The 21781-nt window shown below is 35.9% G+C and overlaps 3 protein-coding genes across 3 annotated transcripts; 2 read left to right on the plus strand and 1 right to left on the minus strand.

The window, feature by feature from the left end:
• Window positions 1-54: 54 nt before the first annotated feature.
• On the plus strand, window positions 55-5207 carry LOC135696454 (uncharacterized). Its single transcript, XM_065215849.2, has 3 exons — window positions 55-1715; window positions 2649-3707; window positions 4155-5207. The coding sequence occupies exons 1-3, from the start codon at window positions 1664-1666 to the stop codon at window positions 4445-4447; spliced, it is 1404 nt and encodes a 467-aa protein (XP_065071921.2). The 5' UTR covers window positions 55-1663; the 3' UTR covers window positions 4448-5207.
• A 331-nt stretch (window positions 5208-5538) lies between these two features.
• Window positions 5539-17112, minus strand: LOC135696453 (uncharacterized). The gene is made up of 10 exons (XM_065215848.2): window positions 16954-17112; window positions 15487-15562; window positions 14851-14900; window positions 14063-14165; window positions 12528-12613; window positions 11704-11750; window positions 9941-9998; window positions 8703-8749; window positions 7099-7168; window positions 5539-6502 (listed from the first exon to the last, which is right to left on the minus strand). The coding sequence occupies exons 1-10, from the start codon at window positions 17034-17036 to the stop codon at window positions 5755-5757; spliced, it is 1368 nt and encodes a 455-aa protein (XP_065071920.2). The 5' UTR covers window positions 17037-17112; the 3' UTR covers window positions 5539-5754.
• A 26-nt stretch (window positions 17113-17138) lies between these two features.
• On the plus strand, window positions 17139-21722 carry LOC135696460 (reactive oxygen species modulator 1). Its single transcript, XM_065215854.2, has 2 exons — window positions 17139-17351; window positions 21390-21722. The coding sequence occupies exons 1-2, from the start codon at window positions 17239-17241 to the stop codon at window positions 21496-21498; spliced, it is 222 nt and encodes a 73-aa protein (XP_065071926.1). The 5' UTR covers window positions 17139-17238; the 3' UTR covers window positions 21499-21722.
• Window positions 21723-21781: the final 59 nt, after the last annotated feature.

The raw sequence follows: 21781 nt of genomic DNA on the forward strand, positions 1-21781 counted from the left end.
GGCGTAGCCTGTGTCCCAGACCCCTAACTTTCAAGTTAGGGGTCTGGGACACAGGCTAGTTTGGCGGGGTAAGGCACGAGATGTAATCAGAGCCTATTTTTTTGGACAGCAAGCGTGTTTCCTGGGGCATAACTGTCGATTATTTGTGGTTTTGGAAATAACAATAAAATATTTACAAAATCCCTCTTCTCCTCATCCACTTAGATCTGACTTGTAAGGCATGATGAAAGTCTTTCATATATCTAAAAGTAACAACCGATCGGGTAAAAAGATCAAACATACTCGGACAAAGATTGTAAAGAAACAAAATTCAAGGGGGAAGGACCATCAATGTTTGTCGCATGTACTCCAATGCTAAAAGCATTCGTTTTTGATAAACACAGCACGATGCAGTTGCATTTTTTTTAATATCTATATCTTGCTGAGTATGCAGTTTAGGGAATAAAAACCAATGAAGGCAGGTAGTTTGTTGGTCACTTAAATCGCCCAAAGGAAGGTAAAGAGTGCTATCCAAATACTTTACTGTTGACAGATAGAATGTTTCCTCTAGAAACATCTGGAACCCGATTTTAATAATTTATAAAAACTGTAGTTTAGCGTGGGCTAAATACTGTTTATATATCTATTTGAAAATTCATAGCTTTCTAGGTGATTAGGCTTTCTAGGTCTGTGCTCTAGGTGATTTGAGCCGAGACAACACGTGGGAGAAAACTAACTATTTATAAGCCTAACAATAGCAAACCTTAAGTACGATGATGAACGTGTTTGCAAAAGCCTTTTCGTTAGAACTTCATAACAACTTTTGGGCAAAGATCTGCTTTTAGTAATTAGCCCTGAATTGGTTTAGCAACTGTTTGAATAATATAGAAAATAGCCAGGGAACTGCAATAAAGCCAGTCCTACGCTTCAATTAACTATTCTCATTGCTCACGGATTAATATCAAAACAGAACTTATTTCAAATTGAGCAGCAATATGGCTAACTCTGTAGGAACCATAATGATTTGTGGGCACATGTGAAATGGCAGTCTGTCCCCTATTGTGAAATTCACGCACCGTTGAGCTTGATCGAGAATTAAACGATTTAAACCAATCAGAGACAACTTTGATTCCAGAGCTTTTGAATCAAATGGCCGTTGTAGTGAAGTTGTGGCTAGAAAATTTGGCTCCCTGTTTGGTTTCTGCGAGAAATATGTTCACAGCGAAAGGAAATGCTTCCATTATCATCATTTAATTCCAGTAATTAAATCTTCTTGCATTACCGATAGCTTTATGCTCGCAGTTTCAAATGTTGTCCACTACCGCAGCTAGGCCAGCCAAAGCAAGCATCGAAGACCTATTGTTCATATTAACCAATCATTGAGGGAACAGACTGCCTTTAAAAAGAGAGGGGAACCTATGATTTTTAGGATTTCCTCAACCATCCTACCCGTAATAAATCATGTTTTGGCGAAAATGCGACTAATCGGGAATTGAATTAACGAGGTCACGACACCAACAGAAGAAGTGCAACCAAGCGTGGTAAAAAATTACTCGACCATGAAGAGGAGCCCAGAAGCAATGTTTTGTGCTTTGTCTGCTGAGTTTTTCTGCTGGAAAAGAAAAGTCTTGAAATTTTGTTCTTGCTAACCTGTTCTTACTAACCGGTAGAAGACAGATTCAAAATGACCATCGAAGGTGACGAGCGGCCTGGACAGTTACCAAGCACATCACCGGGTATGTATGCAACATTAAGATTCTTGTAAACTTTTGATATAGCTTATGAAGAACAAAGAAAGCGATACCAGAAATAACAGAAGCACCTTCCTTGCTCCTACCCTGTATAAGCTTAACTCAAGAAGAATCTCAAAATATTACTTCGGTACCAGAAATCAACGACCTCCGATGAACTTCTTCAACTGCTCTTGTACAAATTTCTATCCTGGTGTCAGAAAAAGCCCTTGCAAAAAAGAATCGCACCAGATCGCAGTTTGTTTATCGAGTGGAAATCTGCATACGGGCCTGAGAATGGAAACAGCGGAAAATTGCAGCTCTGTGCAAAAAGTTGGGATCATTTTTTGTCACCACAAGGCAATATGATGGCTTATGAACCAGTCTACGACCAATGAGTCTACGACTATCAGCAAGCTATGCATAGGAGCTGCTCTTAGAAGCGATAGTAAAACTCTGCCGCTGAGAAACATTTCTGCGCAACGTAGACTTGGGCTTGAATCTAAAGCCGGTCGTTAATATGACGCAGCTCTAATGAAAACTTAGCCTCAGACATATGCTAACTACTGGTGACGTCACGCTTGCTCCCAACCTTCTGTTGTCCTGCGCTTGGAAGATGTTCACAGGAAGCAATATTATATAATTGGGCGAAAATGTTCATATGTTACGTTTAGCTGGCCAATCTATTCTTGCCAACATGTAAATAAATGATAAAAAATTGATAACAACATACTGCTGACTTTTTAAATTGCTTTGTTTTTATATTTCAACCCATTATATTTTAAAACTTACTAACAATACACAGATTTGATGAGCTGATTTTTATAATAGATTCGTCGCATTGCCGGAGCAAGGTCATCAAACAATTGTCACAATGAACTTATAATATCATATATACAAAGTAATTGAAAAAATATAAATCAACAATATGCTTTCTAGATAACGCACAACAAAGCCCAAAGCAGATGCCAGTAAACAGAGGTGAGAGTAAAACTCCTGACAGCAAGCCAATAGACGTAAAAGAGCAAGAGAAAAAGAAGCAAGTTTCGAGAGAGAAGGGCCTTTCCCTTTTCGCCGCCATTTTCTTTGTCACTGGCGACGTAGTTGGGGCCGGCATAGTCGCGTTACCCTACGCTATGAAACTTGCCAACTACTACGGCATCCCAATGTTTGTCATTTCATCGCTAGTTATGTGCTACTGTGGATTTTTGCTGGCAAAAGCATGCAACCACATTCTGGGGACTGAAGTCGACCGTGAAGAGATGCGTGCACCGTATGCAACGCTTGGTGAGCGTGCATGCGGAAAAGCGACGCGACACGTTGTAACGTTTACGCTGAATATCTCGCTTGTTCTGACATGCATTGTGTTCATTTTGCTAGCCGGTGAGGTCTTTTCCGTTTTAATAGACCTACCGCTCGAAGGAGTTTCGCATCGCAACAAGTTGAGAATCTGGTTTGCAATTTGCGGCGGTGTTCTTTTGCCGCTGACTTTGTTTGGCACGCCAAAAGACTTCTGGGGTATTGCACTGTTGGCATCCCTCACGAGTGGTGTTGCAGTGGCCCTCATCACGACAAACCTGGTTTGGGTGACCAAAACAGGCCTTCAAAGACCTACGCCTCCACCGACAAATTTCGAAAAATTAGTCGCATCATTTGGCACTGTTTTGTTTGGTTTCGGCGGCGTGACAATCTTCCCCACCATACAAAACGACTTGAAAGAGCCAAAGGACTTCCACATCGCAGTTGTTATTGGCTATCTAATCGTGACAGCAATTTATATTGGCATTCCGCTTGCATCATACTTTGTGCTCGGAGATTTGATTGGAGAGGACATCCTCACAACGCTGACAGCACTACCAATCTTTGCAGAGTCAAAAGTCTTCAAATGTCTGGTAATAGTCACCCAGGGCCTGATATGCGGTCACGTACTCTGCGCTTTCATTCTCAATATCAACCCCGTATATCAGCAACTGGAGGGGCATTTTGGAATACCGACAAGTGAGTAAATATTAAAATGCTAGAGCCATTTGCAACATAAAATCTCTGTTAAAATACAGGGAAACGGGGGCTCTAAGCTAAAACAAACTCTAAGAAAATCAAATCATCGTTGTGTAAATATATACCAAAACAACTCTTTCAGTACAATTCCGACCACTCATTTTTAACTTTTCATAGAACTATTCATCTGATGATTACTCATAATCCATATATCTGCTCTTAAATTGTTTTTTAACTTTTTCTGTTTATTGTAGACTGTATAATGTTTATATTCGGTGTGAATTCATTACTATCAACTAGAAAGTAACCAGCTGTAAATAAGTTGATGAATACGATTATGATTTTTAGCATCGGAGGAACTGTTAGTCATGGAATCAGTCTATTTCATATACATATTTTTGTTGTGTACTGCACTAGAACGGTAATTTTTGCCCTTTCTCCTTACAGAGTTTTGCTGGCAACGAGTAGTCAATCGAGCTTTCATGATGGTAATTATTGTTGCTGTTGCTGTTGTTGTCCCAAGCTTTGGCCCAGTCCTCTCTCTCGTCGGCGGATCTTTTCAAGGACTTCTCGCAATCATTTTCCCAGTCGTTTTCTATTCGAGGCTGCATGACATATCCTGTTTTCAGTCGCTGTTTTTCTCAGCAATTATATTAATTGCTACTGTTGGTTCTTTTGGCAATGCCTATGTCGAGATAAAGAATGTAGTCGACGTCGTTTTGGACCGATATAAGGCGTAAGCGAAATCGCAAACTTTGGGTTCACACAAAGACCAAGCGCCAGGATGCAGCGAAGATACGCACAGAGGAACCATAGACCAGTGACGGCCGTCTGCGCGGAATTATTGTACACGCAAAGCGGATGGACTAAGACACCGAGTACATAGTGTTGAAGAATAGTTAAAAAAGATGAAAATCTCTGAATTATGGTGCTTGTTAGGGATAATAGAAGTCTAGTCAAGGCACAATAGGTCACATATGGACAAAGAACAAATAATTTCAAGAATTACGCACACTACACTACCGAACACTTCCGCCATTAAACAATTTCATTGCATAACTCTAATATTGGGTTAAAGTTCACTTTTATCATTATCATTATCGATTATAATCATTCTTACGCTATCATTCAGTCCTAGTTGAAAAGGATCGCAACCTGTAATAAAAATTCTTATAATACAGCAAAAGCTCTTTTAAGCCTTACCTCTCCATCAAGCACCCCTTTCTTTTAAGCTCCCCCTTTACCAAGCCAAAATTTAAAATAAGCCCCTCTCTCCAATAAGCCCCCCTCTAGGACTGTAAAAATAAATAAGCCCCCCCCCCCCCTCAGGGGCTTAAAAGAGCTTTTACGGTATTCCCCGTGAATGCAAACACGTTTATATTTCTCCTGCTTAAAACTCTGGAGAAGTCAAATGAAAAAGCAAAAGATGTAAAGCATTTACTTGAAGTTAACAAAAGACATCTGCTAAAAGGGAGAGATATAAAAGAGTGGGTGAAGGAGAAAAATCAATAGTGGAGGGAAGAAGAGGAGCGAGCTACTGAATTAGAAGTTTGAGAAACGAAAAAATTGCTTAGGCATCAAAAAATTGAAAACCCTGTAGTATGGGTGACATAAAATTTCGTCACATAATTACAGAATTAAAAACCGTTCATTTTCATGTAGATTTTAATCATAAAAAGTAATAGAATTTCTGTCAGAATGACGAATCGTATTTCATTAAAGTTATCATTAAAAACAGTCGATTTAAAAGGTAAACAATTTGTTTTACGTTTGAATAGCTTGAATGGCTTAAAATTGGGAAAAGCAACTCGAACACAAGAAACTCTCTCAATGATTGTGAAAGATATATTTTTGTGCGCTACTAGCAATCGACTTTTTGAAAAACACGGTTTTATACAATACATTTCTCAGTTTAAAACTGTTACTTTGTCACATGTGCTTATAAAATACTCGTTCTTATATATCCACTACCACAGAAAAACAACTAGCTGCAAAATCAATAAATGAGTTAATTTATAAGATTTATATACCAAAAAGACATCGGCTATTAACGACTCGGAGAGCTGTTGTCGTTCTTGTGCCTTTTGGCCCGGTTAGTGTCTCTACGATAATGATAAGGATCATACTCATGGAATCTCCTAGAACGATGATTGTCGCTGCAGTTCTGCCTTTTCCTTCTAGGTTCTTCGTATTCCGCGAAGTTTCTTTCTTCTAGATCACAAGCCTCTTGCCTTCCTGTGTTCCTCAAATTACCCTGCTCCCAAGGAGGATAAAACTGATCAGCATGGAAAATCGTTCTTGGCCTAGATTCATATCGCGATCGTCTACGATCATTATACTGACTTCTCTGATTTTCACTGTATCTCTTGTCTTTTGCTGCTCCATCGTCTGTTTTAACGGGTGGATCCTTATCAGAGAATTCGCTATTTTTTTCCCAACGAGTACGTTCACTTTTTGTATCGAACACTCTATCATTTCTGTAACCATACTGATTCGAGTCATGTCGGTCAGATAGATATGGATTATCAGATTTATCAAAACGTGTTTGGCTCCGGTCAGTTCTGAATTCGGAAGAATTTTCATTGAGATTAACGTTACCTCTAATAGAAGAATCTTCGCCGACGGGTGTATTGTCTGCACAAAACTGGTCTCTTCCGTGGCTCCTAACACTTACTTTGATTCTAAGATTTTCATACCTGACATCTCCGACAGTGTCCTGGTCCCTTTCTTGAATCTCTTCGCCTCTTCCGTCAGCTAGTTCTTCAGAACAAGCCACTCCATCTTTCCTGGCCATTCTAAATTCAAAACGAAAGCGATTGAACATAACGAGCAACACATGGGCCTGGACTCCGTATGTTGGAAAGATCTGTAGTATTTTAGCTCCGAAACAAACTGTCAAATGTATAGCATTATAAAGTAAGAATCTGAAATTCGTTTGAAGTCTCGAAGCTTTACTAAGGCTCAGTTTCGCTGTTGCAAATGCAGTCTTTCTTTGATCTGTTTTTAAATATAGAACAGCCTATACCTGCTAATTTTGAAGAGTATTATCCAATATACCCGCTTTGTTGAGAATTATCCAAAATGGAAAAGCAACACTAGCGTTTCAGCTAAAATCTCTATTTCAAACTAACATTGGCAAGAATTCAATTCATCCAGAGCTATTCATAAAAATCATTTGTAATTACATAAAGGTGTCTTTTATGTAAGTCGATTTCAAGAGGTCAAACTATACATAACGGTAGTGTTATATAGCTTAAGATTTAATTCATAACCTTTTTATGTAACTTGTAGAAGTATCAAGCATAATTACTTTGGTAAGAAGTTTTCACACTTAGTTTGGTAAAATTAAATCTTAGATAAGCGATAAATGCTCCAGATAAATGTTCCTTACCTTTCTGCGTAAAGTGTTTGTAAAGCATCGATATTTTTCTCAATATCGTGTCCCCTTGCTTCGTTGAATGCTACAAAACAGAAGAAATTGAATATTGTTGAAGTAAGAGAACGTTATTGATCAGTCGACGAAACGGGGACAGAAACGGGGCGTAAAACTTTCTCATTCCAGAGTGCAAAGATTTTTAATAACTTACCCAGTAGCTTGCAAACTGAAAAATCACTTTTGAGATTTAAAGCAACCAGCAGGGACACAAACCTAGATTTTTAGTGTAACTTATTTAGCTTCTGTAGTGTAACTTTTTTAACCTTTTAATTTTTTTAAGCTTTAATTTCAATCTCTTATAATTTTGAACCTTTTACTTTACAAACTTTTATTTTAACAGGACCCTTATTGATAGCAGTATTGTCTTTACTGAAAAGGCTATCCTGTATAAATATGGTAGATTATCATTATTATTATTATTATTATTATTATTATTATTATTATTATTATTATTATTATTATTATTATTATTATTATTATTATTATTATAATATTATTTTTACGACAGCCACTTAGGAAAATAGAGACAGACCATACGATGAGCCAAACCTTTAAAAACGTTGCAAAAATAAAAACAATAGTGGTAGTAGTGTGGTAGCTGAAAAAATTTTGGTTTCAATCTCTCGCCTCAAGAACTCTACAATTTGCCCATGTCCATTAGACATACAGCTATACGTCCTGGTTGGCTTAATACAACTTAGACTTTCAATTAACTTGCATAGGAAATTAGCTGTTTCAGAAACATAACTAGTAACAAAAAGTGGTATTACATAAATGATTGTTGATGGCTACTTTTATGCCAGCTAATTCTCTCTCAATATCTGTTTGTCAGTGTTTAGCAATGTTTAGCAATATCTGTTTATCATGAATCAGCATTTTGTGATGACTCGGCAGGAGATGCAAGAGTATTGCCGTGAAAAACCTATATGAAGTGTGGGATAAAATAATTGATGAAATAGTAGCATGGTGTTCGAACAAAAGTCGAAATTTTTAATCAAGACTTGAGGAAAAATAGATTAAAAGAAAATTTATGATTACGAAATTATACGCTCTAGTAATAATAAAATCACTGTTACACTAAAGAGAAACAAAAACGCTTTTAGGGGCTTGTCTTAACAGCTCTGTCGAAGATTTTAGAATAGATATGCATATGTAAAAAATATAAGTAAATATTTTGAGGCTAAAAATGCCCAAACTATCGCTCTTAACTACGAAAACATGGATTCAGATATGGATAAAGGAACAGAATTTTAGTATACACGTTTGTGTGACTGGTGCTGCTAATAAAGGCATGAAGTTACAATTAGAAATTTGATTAGCGCCTGAGAGCCAAAATCATCACCCAGAACGATGTATATTGTATTTCAATGAAAAAAAAATTCTGCTTTTTAATATCCGAAAAAAACCAAGAGATGAGTAGGTTATTTACAGAGCACAGGACTGTCAACACAAGCCTTTGGGCGTAAACACTTTGTCCAGAAATCTTATTGCTCCCCATCTGGGAATCTACTGAATAGAAATTTTAACCATCCCCCAGTACAGGCAAGAAGGGAACTCACCTTTAATTGCATCATCAGCACTATAACCACACTCTTCAATCAGATATCTATAAACGATTTGTAACAAGGAATGTTCATAATGAAACTTTTACCCACATATTATACAGTGCATTAGAATGAATACCATTAGTACCATCTTTGATTTTCTCAGTGTCGTGTCCTTTTTACACCTAGCCTTTTCTATGGGACTTCACTTGAGGATCAAGCCATTGCTATTATGAAAAGGGGGCAATAACCTATTACCTCAAAAAAAGAAGGCCCCTAGGACCAGTCGACTAAAGTTTAATGATCAAACTATCTAAATAGCTGTATAAGCTTAGGACCCTTATTTGTCGTAAGTAAAACTGCTTAAATAATCCAATCGTCTTTGGAGGCACGAAGAAAACAGAACTACCGAGCCAAGTGCAGTGCACCATGCTTCGCAATGAATGATGCGATTTTCATGCTACTCAGCCAACGAATATGGAAATATTTTGGAAAGCTTTGTTTCTATTTAGCCAAGCTACTTTTAATAGCATAAATATATACATTTCAATAACGTAATGCATACAATGAATAAAGTTAGTAGACCATTTAAGAACAAACAATAAGGTAAATGAAGAAATATGTATGAAAAGCAAAAAAACATTTAAGTAAAAAATCTCAACGAAACGTCAATTTTCCTGTTGGCTTATAGTAATCAACATGCGGACATAGGGTAAGCCACCTTTTCGATGTTATTCTACAACTTATTTTCAAATGAATTTTGAAAGAAAGCAACTCATAGTATGCAAGAAAGGGGGTTCTGCTTTCCCATTATATCTGAATATTGAAAAATATTGAAAACATTGAACAGTATTGAAAAATACTGACAAATATTTAACAATGTTGAACAACCGTTCTATTAGTCACAAAGAAACCTAGCAAATATTTTTACAATTCTTTGGGCCCTTTTTTGACGACAGAAAAGATTTCCATAAAGCAATCGATGAGTTCTGTGAGCAACTCTGAAGGAAAATGTCATTTCGGATACAATTCTTATATCTATTTCAAATAATTAAACAAACAAATAAATAAAAAATAAATAAATAAATAACTAATAAAAGAGGAACAACAGATTATGTCCATAGAAAGTATCATTCTTGACATTAAATCCTGGATTAAGATGACATAAAAGCATACATTGTAGGAACATGTGTTTTGCCATTCATTCTTGGTTACTGTATCAATTTTTGTATCTTGTTGCTAGAAAAACATACCTGCAAATCATATAACCTGTCCTGTTCAGACCATGTGTGCAGTGAACTCCAATCAATGCTGGTGAGGAGAATACTGATATACTCAGACTATGAAGAGGAATGGCAGCAAACCTAATAAACTATAGTAAGCAATATAATGTGATCACCGTCACCATCAATCATTCTAATCAACAGGCCTTCCTGGGAAAGGCGTTCGATTGCACTCGCTGGTACAAGCCTCCCCACACTGGGAAATGCGTTTAATCGCATACCTGTTTTATATTTGTTCGTTTGTTTTTTACCAAAGCGCAAGAAACTAACAAGGTGACAGATTGGCGTTGAATCAGGATCTTTACAATTTTCAATCTGCAGTGCTTGCACTTTTTGCTCGATCAGTTTTCCGAAAAAATTCTTCTTTTAACTTACAATTCCTTTCAAAATGGACGAAACATCCTTCCGATTTCCCTATAACTAGATTTAAATGGATTAATGACCTTAACATGTTTTTTTCGCTTGCAACTTACCCAAGAAATTGTTCCTGCTGTTGACTTGAGCACACGAGCTTTATTAAGTTATTTTCTTTTGTCTGGCTTAGAATCTTTTCCCTTGTCTAGTTTCGAAACCTCTCGATACTTCAGAAGCTTTTAGAAATGGCGAAGTACTCACAATAGAGTTTTTATGTGTGACACCATAAAAATAAATTTTCAGAACTTTAAATTCTGCACTACGTTTCATTTTTGAATAGAACACCACGAACTATCTCTAAATATGCAATATCAGTTAAATGTGTTACAAATTGGGAGAGCTATGGCCAATAAATGATATTAAGTTTGCGACATAATTCAGCTATTTTGGGATTTGACAGGGACACAGCTTGTGCTCAAGTTGTCATATATCAGCCAGTTTTTAACACATTAACTCGTTTAACACATTTAGAGATCTTTCAGGTTTTATAACATAGATTGTAAAAGCAGCTTTGTGTACCGTTATAATACTCAATTTGCCAGGTCAGTTTGCTGGCCAAAATTTGCATAAACCTTTAAGCACTTCCTTATTGGCCCGCTCAAAAAAGTAAACAGGAAGCTTGTCTCACAGACCCAACCGGAGACGACCTTCAATCGACGATTGTGGAAATGAAAAGCGAATTGACCACTTCAAATTGACCACTACAGTCCTCTAGTTTGAAAAACTTTAGAACTGGGCGCAGGCGTACCTCTTGCAGCTAATCCTTCATTTCTGGCTGACATAAGTAGTTTTCAGCCATTTTGGCGGAAAGAACTTTTGTCCCGGCCTACTGCAATGCTGAATTGAAGCTTTCGCGAGATTTGCAGAGTCAGAACTGCACTACATTTTGTTAAGGGCGAGTTCTTGGGATCAAACATTTCGACAGCACATGCAAAATATGTCGAAGACGCTTTGAAAAGTATTGAAAAGCTTTTTCAAAGCCCTGACAACTGCCCAGCACAAAGTGTCCCCACCAATCGATACGCTCCTGCCTATAATGAGGGCTTCTTTGAATGAAATTCAATTTATCTGCAATTTATCTTTCTGAGCACCCTGGAGAGGAAGTCTCAGGGCTTAATTTCTCTTCATTGAGTGCTCCACACAATTTTGGAACAGGAAAATGAGGTGATGACTTATTGATGTGACCAAAGTCATAATATTTTGCCCTGTGAAACTTATTTTTCTTTAATTTTGTTGCCAAAAAAGCAGTAAAAGCAAGCAATAGACTCAGATCCATATCTAGCTCAACTAAGATGAAGGATGACTTTGAATTTACGTACTATCTTTTTGGTCACAGTCAACATGTCCTTTTACAGCTTTTGTGAACCTAAGACGATACAAAAACTGGTAAAAAGTTTATGGATTTTATCCAATTATCAAACTGAATCAAGACCTGAAAACTGGAAGTCACACAGTTACAACAGCAAGGAAGGTTATTGAAAAAAGCCTACTTAGGCTGCTAAAAGTATAAATTACTCTTTTTGTATCTACAAGACCTATGCATGCAGCTTTTGAAATAGCTAATATAGAAAGGAAAGAAAAAATATTTGTTTCTGTTTCTGTGATCTTATGTTCTTTGCATAAGTTTCTGTGAATATAAGTATTTTCCTGTGTATACTGAGGATTCTTTCTCGAAGGAAAACCAATTTCAGTTATCTGTAAAATCTGAAACACATGTTCAGTTTTGTGAAGAGAAAATGTCAAAAACAATTTTTATTTATCAGTAACTTCGAGACATAATTTATAAAATGCACAATTTTCAGCAACCTTTCCTTTAAAAAAAAGTAACTTATCATGTCAGTGATCAGCCTCATAGTTTGAATCTAGATTGAATTTGATATCGTATGAGCATAAAGCAGCATACAAAAGTTGAAACTTGTTGTTGTGAACACTACTTGACGAGAAACATCAGAACAGTGGCAAGAAATGTAATTTAGACATAGAAGCATGTCCCTAGTTAACTAGGGAAGGTAGTTTCAACTTACAACAATCTGAAGATGCTCATAATTAAAAAAACATATGAAACCTTTACAGCAAAGTTAAAGAACATGCCAAAATTATCAAACCATTATTTCACAATATAACAATGGATAAATATACTCACATTTCAAAAACCTCAGAAAATGAAGATGGGTTGTATGGGTCAAATTTTAACTTCACATACTTTATCCCATGTTTTTTTTCCAATTCCTAGAAAAAGTTGTTAATTATTATTTCAATGAAACATGGAAACAAACCTAAGACCAGCAAAACTAGCTCCATCCCTAGTTTTATGCTAAGTAATGACACACTACCTTACTTGCTTAAAATAGTTAAGTTTCTTCTCCAGCTTCAAAACAGAGACTTAAGAATTTAATACAACACTTTGGTGAAAACAGATTTAAATGCAGGTCCTTTGTGATAAAAGAAGGTACTGATTTGATATATAAGCAGGCATAACAATTTCCAAGTAGTTATTAACAATTTATGTATTATAAACATTAGTGAACCACATATAAATCTTATAATATGTTGATGAAATAAAACAATTCACAAATAATGTTCTTATCCAATGCACTCTGCTTCACTATGCTGACATTTATCTTGCTGGTGAAAAATCTAATGCTTAAACCTTAATCTTGAACCTTTGTTCAAGATTAAGACCTAACCCTACCTATCTGAGAAACTAAAAACACTTCAACTGATGTTAGTGGAGATTTCTAGACAATAAGCGGGTCTTGCTCTTAGCAAAATGAGATGCACCATAAAATGAGCTCCTAAAAAATTCAAGGTGCTCTATTTCACACTTCAATGAAAAATTGCTGTTTGCAAAAAATTACATTTTCTATGAAAGTGAGTCAAACGTTTCGCATCCAATCAGGCCTTGCAAGGGGAGGTGCTCAAGCTTGATCAAGTGCCTCCACACTTACAGAGAAAGCTCTAGGAGCTTGATTGATCAAGCACCTAACATGTTTATGATGTCTAAAAGTCAAATGCAAAAAACCAAATCTTGTTATTGATGATATCTGATGATGCTCAGTCAACTGCTTAGAAAATTGAAGGTGCTCTGACTGTGAAGCACCTGCATTTTGCTACTTACAAGGTCTGCATCCAATTGGAACCATGCATTTTCAAATATCATTACGTTTTTAAATGATTTAACCCTAAAAGTTGGTATTTTTGATGCTTGGAAAATAACATTTTCATTGAAAAAATTTTCTTGTAGACGTGGCCTTAAAAGGAACTGGATATAAAATCTATCCATCAAGAGATTTGTGGTATATACCGCAATATTTCTGTCATTAAAGAAGAATTTTTAAGTTTTACTAACATAAATTTAAAAAAATATTTTGCTTCTGGGCAATATTGTTTTACATATTTAGACACTCATTAAATCGCTGCCCATGGCTATTATCCGATCACTTTAGGCACTTGCTCTCGATTGTGCACCTTTCCAGGCCAGGTATGAAGAAGGTATCATGCAGCAATGATAGTATCAATGCAAATAAAACATGCATTAGCCTAAACCCTCTTATAAGTAAATAATAACAACTTTATAAACCACATTTTAACAAGGAATTACAAAGTATTTTTCAAAAGTGTTAATCAAGGAATGATTTTATTGTTGATAATGACAAGTTAAAATATCTATTCACACACTTGAACACCATCATAGTAGCGATAGGTATTTGTGAGATCAATGACCATTCCCAGTCTGTAGCCTTCTGCTGTCAATATTCTGCATAGCTGGGCAGGAGTAAATCTGAAACAAGAGGGAAAACGATCAGGGCTATGAAATCAGGTTCTTTTATGTCACCCAGTTCAAGTTGAATCTGATTTAACCCACTAATACCGTAAATCCTCAAATTAGCCCCCTGGCGGCTTATTTATTTTTGATATTTTTAGATGGGGGCTTATTTGAGAGGGGGGCTTATATGAGGGGGGCTTATACAAGAGGGGGGGAAAGAAGACATTATTAAAAGACCTCATTTATTTTAGTAGAATTTATGATCATTTAATTAATTGCTACCAAAAGCATGGATTTGTTGTGGTAATTCAATAAAAAGCCATAGGCAATCTCAGATGGCAAAAATCATCAAATTGAGGGGTCCAATTTGAGAATTTACGGTAGCAGTGGGGGCTTATTCGAGGGGGGGGCTTATTGACAATTTGTAGTTCTAGAGTAGGGGCTTATTCGAGGATGGGGGCAATTACCATTTGTTGTTCAATCTACTCAACATTCATTACATCAAACTGCTTTACAAAAAATAAAAAACCTGTAGATGTAAAATAGAATTGAATCCTTATACATTTACAATTATTCACATGATGACCTATGTTGCCATGAGACAGCCATAGTTAGGCACTGCATCTGCATCTTTGGCATGCTTACCAGACTACCTGTATAAATAAACAATGCTAAACACAATTCATTGGTTGATACTTACTCTTCATCTTCTTTGAGTCCATAGACATGGCTGTATTTGTTACTATATTTCTAGGAAAGGTAATATGAGCAGTGTTATGCATCACTAATAGGTGAATCAATAAGCATATAGTAGTATTTACAGGTAAAAAAGAAAAGAAGAGACACAGGCACAACAACTTTTTACATATTAGCATCACACTACACTAGAACAGGAAATTTAAAGCACTAAAGGTCAGAGAGTAAACAAATTTGCAATCAATTTTCTCACAGAACAAAATCTGAAAATATCTTGGATAAAAATGCATTATAATATAGACTACTTTGAAACATGTTAAAAGCCAGAAAGCTTTTACAGACCCCTAGTTGAAAGCATGTTTCAATTCAAACTATTTATGTTAATTGTTCTCTTAAGCTTACATTCATTACACCAATTTTAATAGTACTGTTATCCATAAGTCAAAAATAAATTTCCATTTTGTATAAAAATGATATTGTCAATTGCCTTGTAAAATGCATAGCTTTTAAAGAAATAAAACTCTTAAAGAAAATGCATGGAATATTTGAAACAATTGATCAACTTATAAAATTTCATAACTCTTAAGTTATTGGAAACAAGAGGCAGAATGCATGATAATAATATTTATAAAACATCTACCTCTGACAAAGGTGTTTTAAAGCAAATGAATGGAGAGCCGGCAATTCTTTCTCCTATCCGAGAATATTCAAGCCATCTATTGATTGAAGTTAAAACAACACAATCATTATGGATGATTAAATATTTTTGCAAATTCAACAGTCTCCAGGTATCACTACTGATTTTGTATCATTTTTGTTGCATACTTAAAAAGTGGAAATAGAAACAAGCCATTTACAGTGTCCGAATCCATGATTGGTCAATGACTATGCTAATTAAAGGGGTGCATGATTGGAAATCTCCAAAAAAGCATGAGCTTCATAAATTATGTCACAAAGCAAGCATTGAAGCATAGTATTAAACAACATGGCAAAAAAATAGCTCTTAGCCCTAAAGCCTTGTCAAACTTTCAAAGACAACATAATCAATTAAAAGACTTGTGTTACCTAGTTTGGCGCCAAATTCAAAAACAGTATATTTTAGTATAAAAATAATGCCAGAATTGTCTTATTTGGGTGGAAAACTACTTGGGTACCAAATTTCAAATTGATATAATTTTGCACTGTTGAGTTATTTAATGTCAAATTAGGCAAAATTGTGCTTAAAGCCCAAAATGTTAAATTTTGGCTGACTTTGACAAAAGCTCATGAAGCTGGAATTTCAGTATATTGTATTATTTCTAGAAAAAGTTCATATGATAGAAAATTCAAAAGAATCTGAAATGGTGCCCAGAATTTTTGGTTGTTTCATATGGAATGGCCCATCTATGAATAAGTCAGCCCTTTGCCACTGTTAATAATCAAACTCATTGTTGTTACAAGACCCTTATACAAAAATGTATTTTCATACAGTTCTATTCCCATGCAAATTGGATGAAAATTTATACTAGATAACCAAGAATTGTACATTTTAATTCCCTTTAAGCCGGCATCAACAAACTGCTTTTGGATACAAACATCCCAGCAACTAATTATTCTACTAAATTCCAGCTCAATTCAGCTCAGTTGAGTTCATATAATTCGAAACTCCACTATATACAAATATATCAAATGTTTTCTAATATTCTAGGCTTCAAACTATTCTAGTATGATACCACAAAAGCTCTAAAAATAGTCTTCTCGTTAAAAAGTTGACAGCTAATAGTATGGTGACGTCATTTAGTTGTTGCTATTTATAGACGGTACTTCTTGTTTTCTTGGAAAACAAACGCAGCATACATGACTTGTGCTGTGGGAGAACATGGCTTTTTCCTGGCCTTGGGATATCTTAAATTAATTCGTGAGATCTCAGAATGACGACATTTAAAACCGTTAGACATTCTCAAGACTTTTAGATTCCTTATAGAATTTCGTACGTACAACTCATCTTTGTAAACTCATCATGTAATATTGTAATATGAGCAAAACAAGACAAAATATTAAAAATATCGTAATCGGGGGCGGGCCGTGGCGATATATGGAGGAAAGCAAATAAAATTCCTGAAATTACCTGTCCGGTATCCTCATCTCAAATATTGTACGCGTCCCTCTTGTTATTGTCTGAAATCGTCGTAAAAGGAAAGGGGCAAGCATTGCCACAAGATAAAAATCAAACGGCCATTTGGAATTCCCCGCCGCTTACGAGGTTATTTGCCTAAAAGAGGCTTTCTGGAGAAGAGGCAGAATTTGTTTCATATTGAGACGGGTTTAAGATGCTGGAAGTACAGATCCAAGGTCTAGTGCGTGGCGAGCATATCTCGAAGCACATAAGCTACCTAGAAATATAGTTTACAAAATGCAACGAGCACCGCAGCCTTCTTGCTTTGATCGTGTGAAGCTAGGATTCATGATTGGTTGTGCTGTTGGCATGAGCTCAGCAGCTCTCTTCGGGACCTACTCGGCACTCAGGTAGTAAATCCAATAGAAACAACCGTAAAAACTGTAATTTTCCATTTTGGTTGTTAATGATCTCATTCCAGAAATAAAAGGCGGCTTTCGTTAAGGAATTTATCTTTCCTCGTTGTTTTTTATAGCTGGGCCGATTTGCATTCCTCGATTTTTTAAGCTCGATAAAAAACATGATTATTGGAAACTAACTTGCTCAGCTAGACCACACGCTAAATTCTTTCAAGAATCATTTGGACAATTTATTTGGAGAGAAGAAATACTTTGTTTGCAAAGACGAAATTTTTTCAGTAGCTTAAATTAAGACAACAACCTTATATTTTTGAGAAAATACAATGAGTATGGACTGCCAGAATGGAATCTGTGAAAGATGCGCGGAGGATCTGTTTCATGTCCATGAAAGTTGCGCATTTGCAAATAGCACAGATAAAAATTTTGTGCGGCTGAGACCAAATACCATAAAAATACAGTGTAACTTTTGGGTATACATTTCAGAGAAAAACATTAGTAACTTCATTAGTGGCGATAAAAACAATATACCAAAGATAAGCATTTACAAACCAGCCTCATGTGCACACAAGCAAAAAGTACATACAAGATAAGTTTTCAGTTAAAGAAGAATCCTGTGCAGCTGGATGAATCAATTTAGCAAAAATTGCGCGGCTGCAATAGTGGCTGAAACTTGGTGTGCGCGGGGGATTTATCCCCTGCACAAGGCAAAAATTCCAATCTGGGTATGGAGTGGCTTTTCCAAGGACAGACTATTTTTCTGACATTCATTATCTATCAGTTGGGTGTTACACTCGTTATTATTTAGAGTTTGACTTGACATGAGTGGTCTGTCAGTACAGTGGTCTGTCAGTAGAGTGGTCTGTCCAGGATGAAGTCACTCCAAAGATCTGTGACAGGCTCTTAGCCTTTAGCACAGTTATAGTGACAGGGGCGGCTGGGAGTAGAAAAGTATTGGTATTAGCCTCCGAAATTAAGACATAAGAAGGTCCCCCTGCAAGGTCCTGAAACTATTTAACAGGGGTGGAGCTTATATGTTCTTATTTAAGAAGGTGGGCAAAATGACCTTTTCGATATGATGGTTTAAAATAGCTTTTGGCAATACCATATCTTACAAACTTATTTGAAGGCACTGGCCCCCGTTGTCTCCCCCCAGACACTGATGACCCTGTGGTAACGTAGTTCATCCTACTAGTTTTGGGTGAAGGATCGGTCCTACGAAATACAAATGAATTATGGCTGCGGCAAATTACTCGAGCGAAATCGTGTTTTGATACAGCGGTTTGCTGCCCAGTAATGGAGCCCCAAGGTATTAGCCCATTAATTCTAATACCATGAGGCTTTTGGCCCGCGAATGAGATTCTATTACGATTAAGCGAGCGATTTACTTTAGAGTAATGCAGCAAAAAAACGTAAGATGTATCATTTGATTTGAGAAACCGAGAGAAATAATGTGAGAATGTTGCCTATGACTCTACAATCATATAGAATCGAAGTTTTACAAAACATACAGTTCATACAAAACAACTTTTACAACTGCCTTTAGCTTAAACAAATTATTTCATGACTGTTGCTCTTTATATTCAGTGTCTAAATTTTGTCAATCAAATTAGCCATCCAAAGGCATTGCTAGCAAAAGTACAGCTACATTTTGTAAATTCATAAAGTTAATTTCCAGAAATATTTTTTCTATAAGCTGAGGCCTTAGAATAGAGCTGGGGCTCTTTCCACCGTCCCTTCCACTGACAGTGGCCCTCGTAGTATTAGAAATGAAAAACTAATACCTGACTGCTGTTCACCCATTCTTCGACCATGGCTCAACAAGAGAAATTCACGTCATGCAGACCACAACAGACAAAAGAAATTTCGGGGCAGTGTATTAGTTTTTGGAGGCTAATACCATGGCCAGGGCTGCTGATTACAGCATGGATTACACTTTTCAAAGATTTCAATGAGGATTAGGAAAGCTTTCATTCAACGAACAGAAAAGCGAATATTGCTTGGCTATATGAATAGAGCTGGTCGCATCGATAAAATTGTTGTGAAAAAGTGGCAGCGTACAAAAAGCAAAATAAATTTCCTGCAATCTCAGAGACCCAAAGTCGCCTTCCTTTGAAAATAAAATGGTATTAGACTAATACCTTTAATACCACCCCACGCCGCCCCTGTATAGTGATTTATGGTATAGAAATCTACTATAATTTCTTAGTTACTATCTAAGCTTTCGAACAGAGCTTAGATACATAATCAGTTAAGGATAATAAGCTTTATCGAAAGGGGAATATATTCCATTTCTCTTTTCGGATGGAGATAATTTTGGATAAGAAAGCAAGGTAGATTTGTTGGTGCAATTTGCGAGATTCTTTGTCTTTAGCTGCAAAAATGGAAAGAAAGCACTTCGTTTTTCGGTCTTGCATCCAAAATTTCACGACAGGTTGCAATAAAGTCAAAGAGACAATAATTTTATATAATTTTATTGTTTTCTTTAAGCAAGCAGAATTTTTGCAATTCAAGACTTGCACAGTAGACATGGTTGTGATTACCTGCTTATTTGTGTACCTGTTGTTCACCCAAAAAGGCCTTTGCTACACAGTAGTCTAATGACATAGTCCTGTAAGACATCCTTTTCTACAACTCCTCTAAGACCACCTCCCTACATTGGCAGAAATTGTTTCTTCCTCACAAACTATGTTGCAACACAATTTAGCTGTTTTGTACACTTTTTAAAGATCTGCTATGTATGTAGACATTTTTAAAAAGCTATGCTATGACATGTGTGCAGCTGTAAAATGTGATGGAGACACAGGGAACAAAGGTATAAAGCCTGGGGTTTATGTTGGTAGCACTCAGTGTCAAATACAAAAAGGGGTCAGAATAAGTTAATTTTTTGTAACTCTAGAAAGTAGGCCACTACATTAAAGCAAACCACAAAAAGTACAACCTGGCTTGTTGTATTTCAATCTTCCTTTGTTATCCCATGCCGAAGTTTTTAGAAAGCAAATGAGTAAAATCTTGAAGAAAAATACATATGCTTTCCATAGTAATCCAACTTTTAAACATGCTGCACAAAGATTAATGGATTGCTTGAAGTAAAAACATCTAAAGTGAGGTCAATTAGTTTGAGGTCAAATAAGTAAATAAATTTATAATGTCACCAGCTTAGAGAAAATTTGTGTAGATATTTTAAAAGAGAAGATTAACAAGAAGAAACAGAACTATAAGATGGTAAAAATCTCTTTTGTGAGTTATTTATTTTACTGTTTTAATCAGTATTATCTCCAAAATCGAAAACTTTTGTGAATATAGGTAATACTGCTGTTAGCCATAAGGTTTCACTTCTTGACATCTACTGGGTAAAACAGGAATTTTACTGACAGGAGAAAACTCCTTGCAGTTTCAAGGTCAAGTAAGGAAACAGTTGCCATCACTAGAAACTCCACAGTTTCACTGTCAAATATGAATTTACTTCTTTGCAGTTTTGGGAATTCTTTGATTCTACCAGGAGAAAAGCTCCTTTATAGATTCGGAACCAGTGATACTTTAAACCTCACTTCTTTATAATCCGGTTTAATCAGTTTCTGTTGGCTAAACATTTATTCATTGAAACAATTTAGATTGAATGGCCTGGAACAGACATGTTTAACTTGAGTATTTGTTTAAAGAATCAAGTGATTAATAGTCTTATTTCTATGACCAATGAATAACAAAAAAAAAGATAATGAAAAGAAACATTTGAGTACAGAACAATGTTAATCTTTTTCTGTATTTGCATTGTTGTAGGTTGCATTGGTGATTAACAATTTGTTTACTGGTCTGTTGAAACCTTTATCAATGCTTATTGATTTTTGGGATGAAGAAAAACATTTCATTAGTGTTAATTTATTTGAATCTTAAGTTTTTGTCCTGATTTTATTAATTCCACTTCACATTGTTCTAGTTTATAATTACAGGCTTTTTTCCTTGAGACATGCTTTTGTATATTTGTTTTAAAATTCAATATGAAAAATTATAATGATTTATACTTGATTGTAGAATGGGGCTACGTGGGAGAGAATTAGTATCAAGCATTGGAAAAGTTATGCTGCAAGGAGGTGGTACATTTGGAGTGTTTATGGGAATTGGCACAGCCATTCGCTGCTGAATCAATGGCATATGAAATCATCCCAAAGCCATCAAAGTTTCAGTCAGCATATCAACCAAAGGGCTAAGAAATATGGTAGAAATACCCTTTGGTAAATCTACAAAAGGAACATTTCTAGGACCCCAATGGTTTTTGGCATTTCTGTGTGTATATATAAATTTTGTAGAATGTAATGTTATCATTCTAATAACATTAATGAATCAAGAGAAGAAAATTATACCTAATTCAGTATTAGTGTTGCCTTCTTCTTAAGTTCTAAACACACGAAAAAGCTCTATTCCAG

Source organism: Rhopilema esculentum, chromosome 14 (genome assembly GCF_057945365.1).
Source record: "Rhopilema esculentum isolate cy_ngs chromosome 14, ASM5794536v1, whole genome shotgun sequence".
Lineage (NCBI taxonomy): Eukaryota > Metazoa > Cnidaria > Scyphozoa > Rhizostomeae > Rhizostomatidae > Rhopilema > Rhopilema esculentum.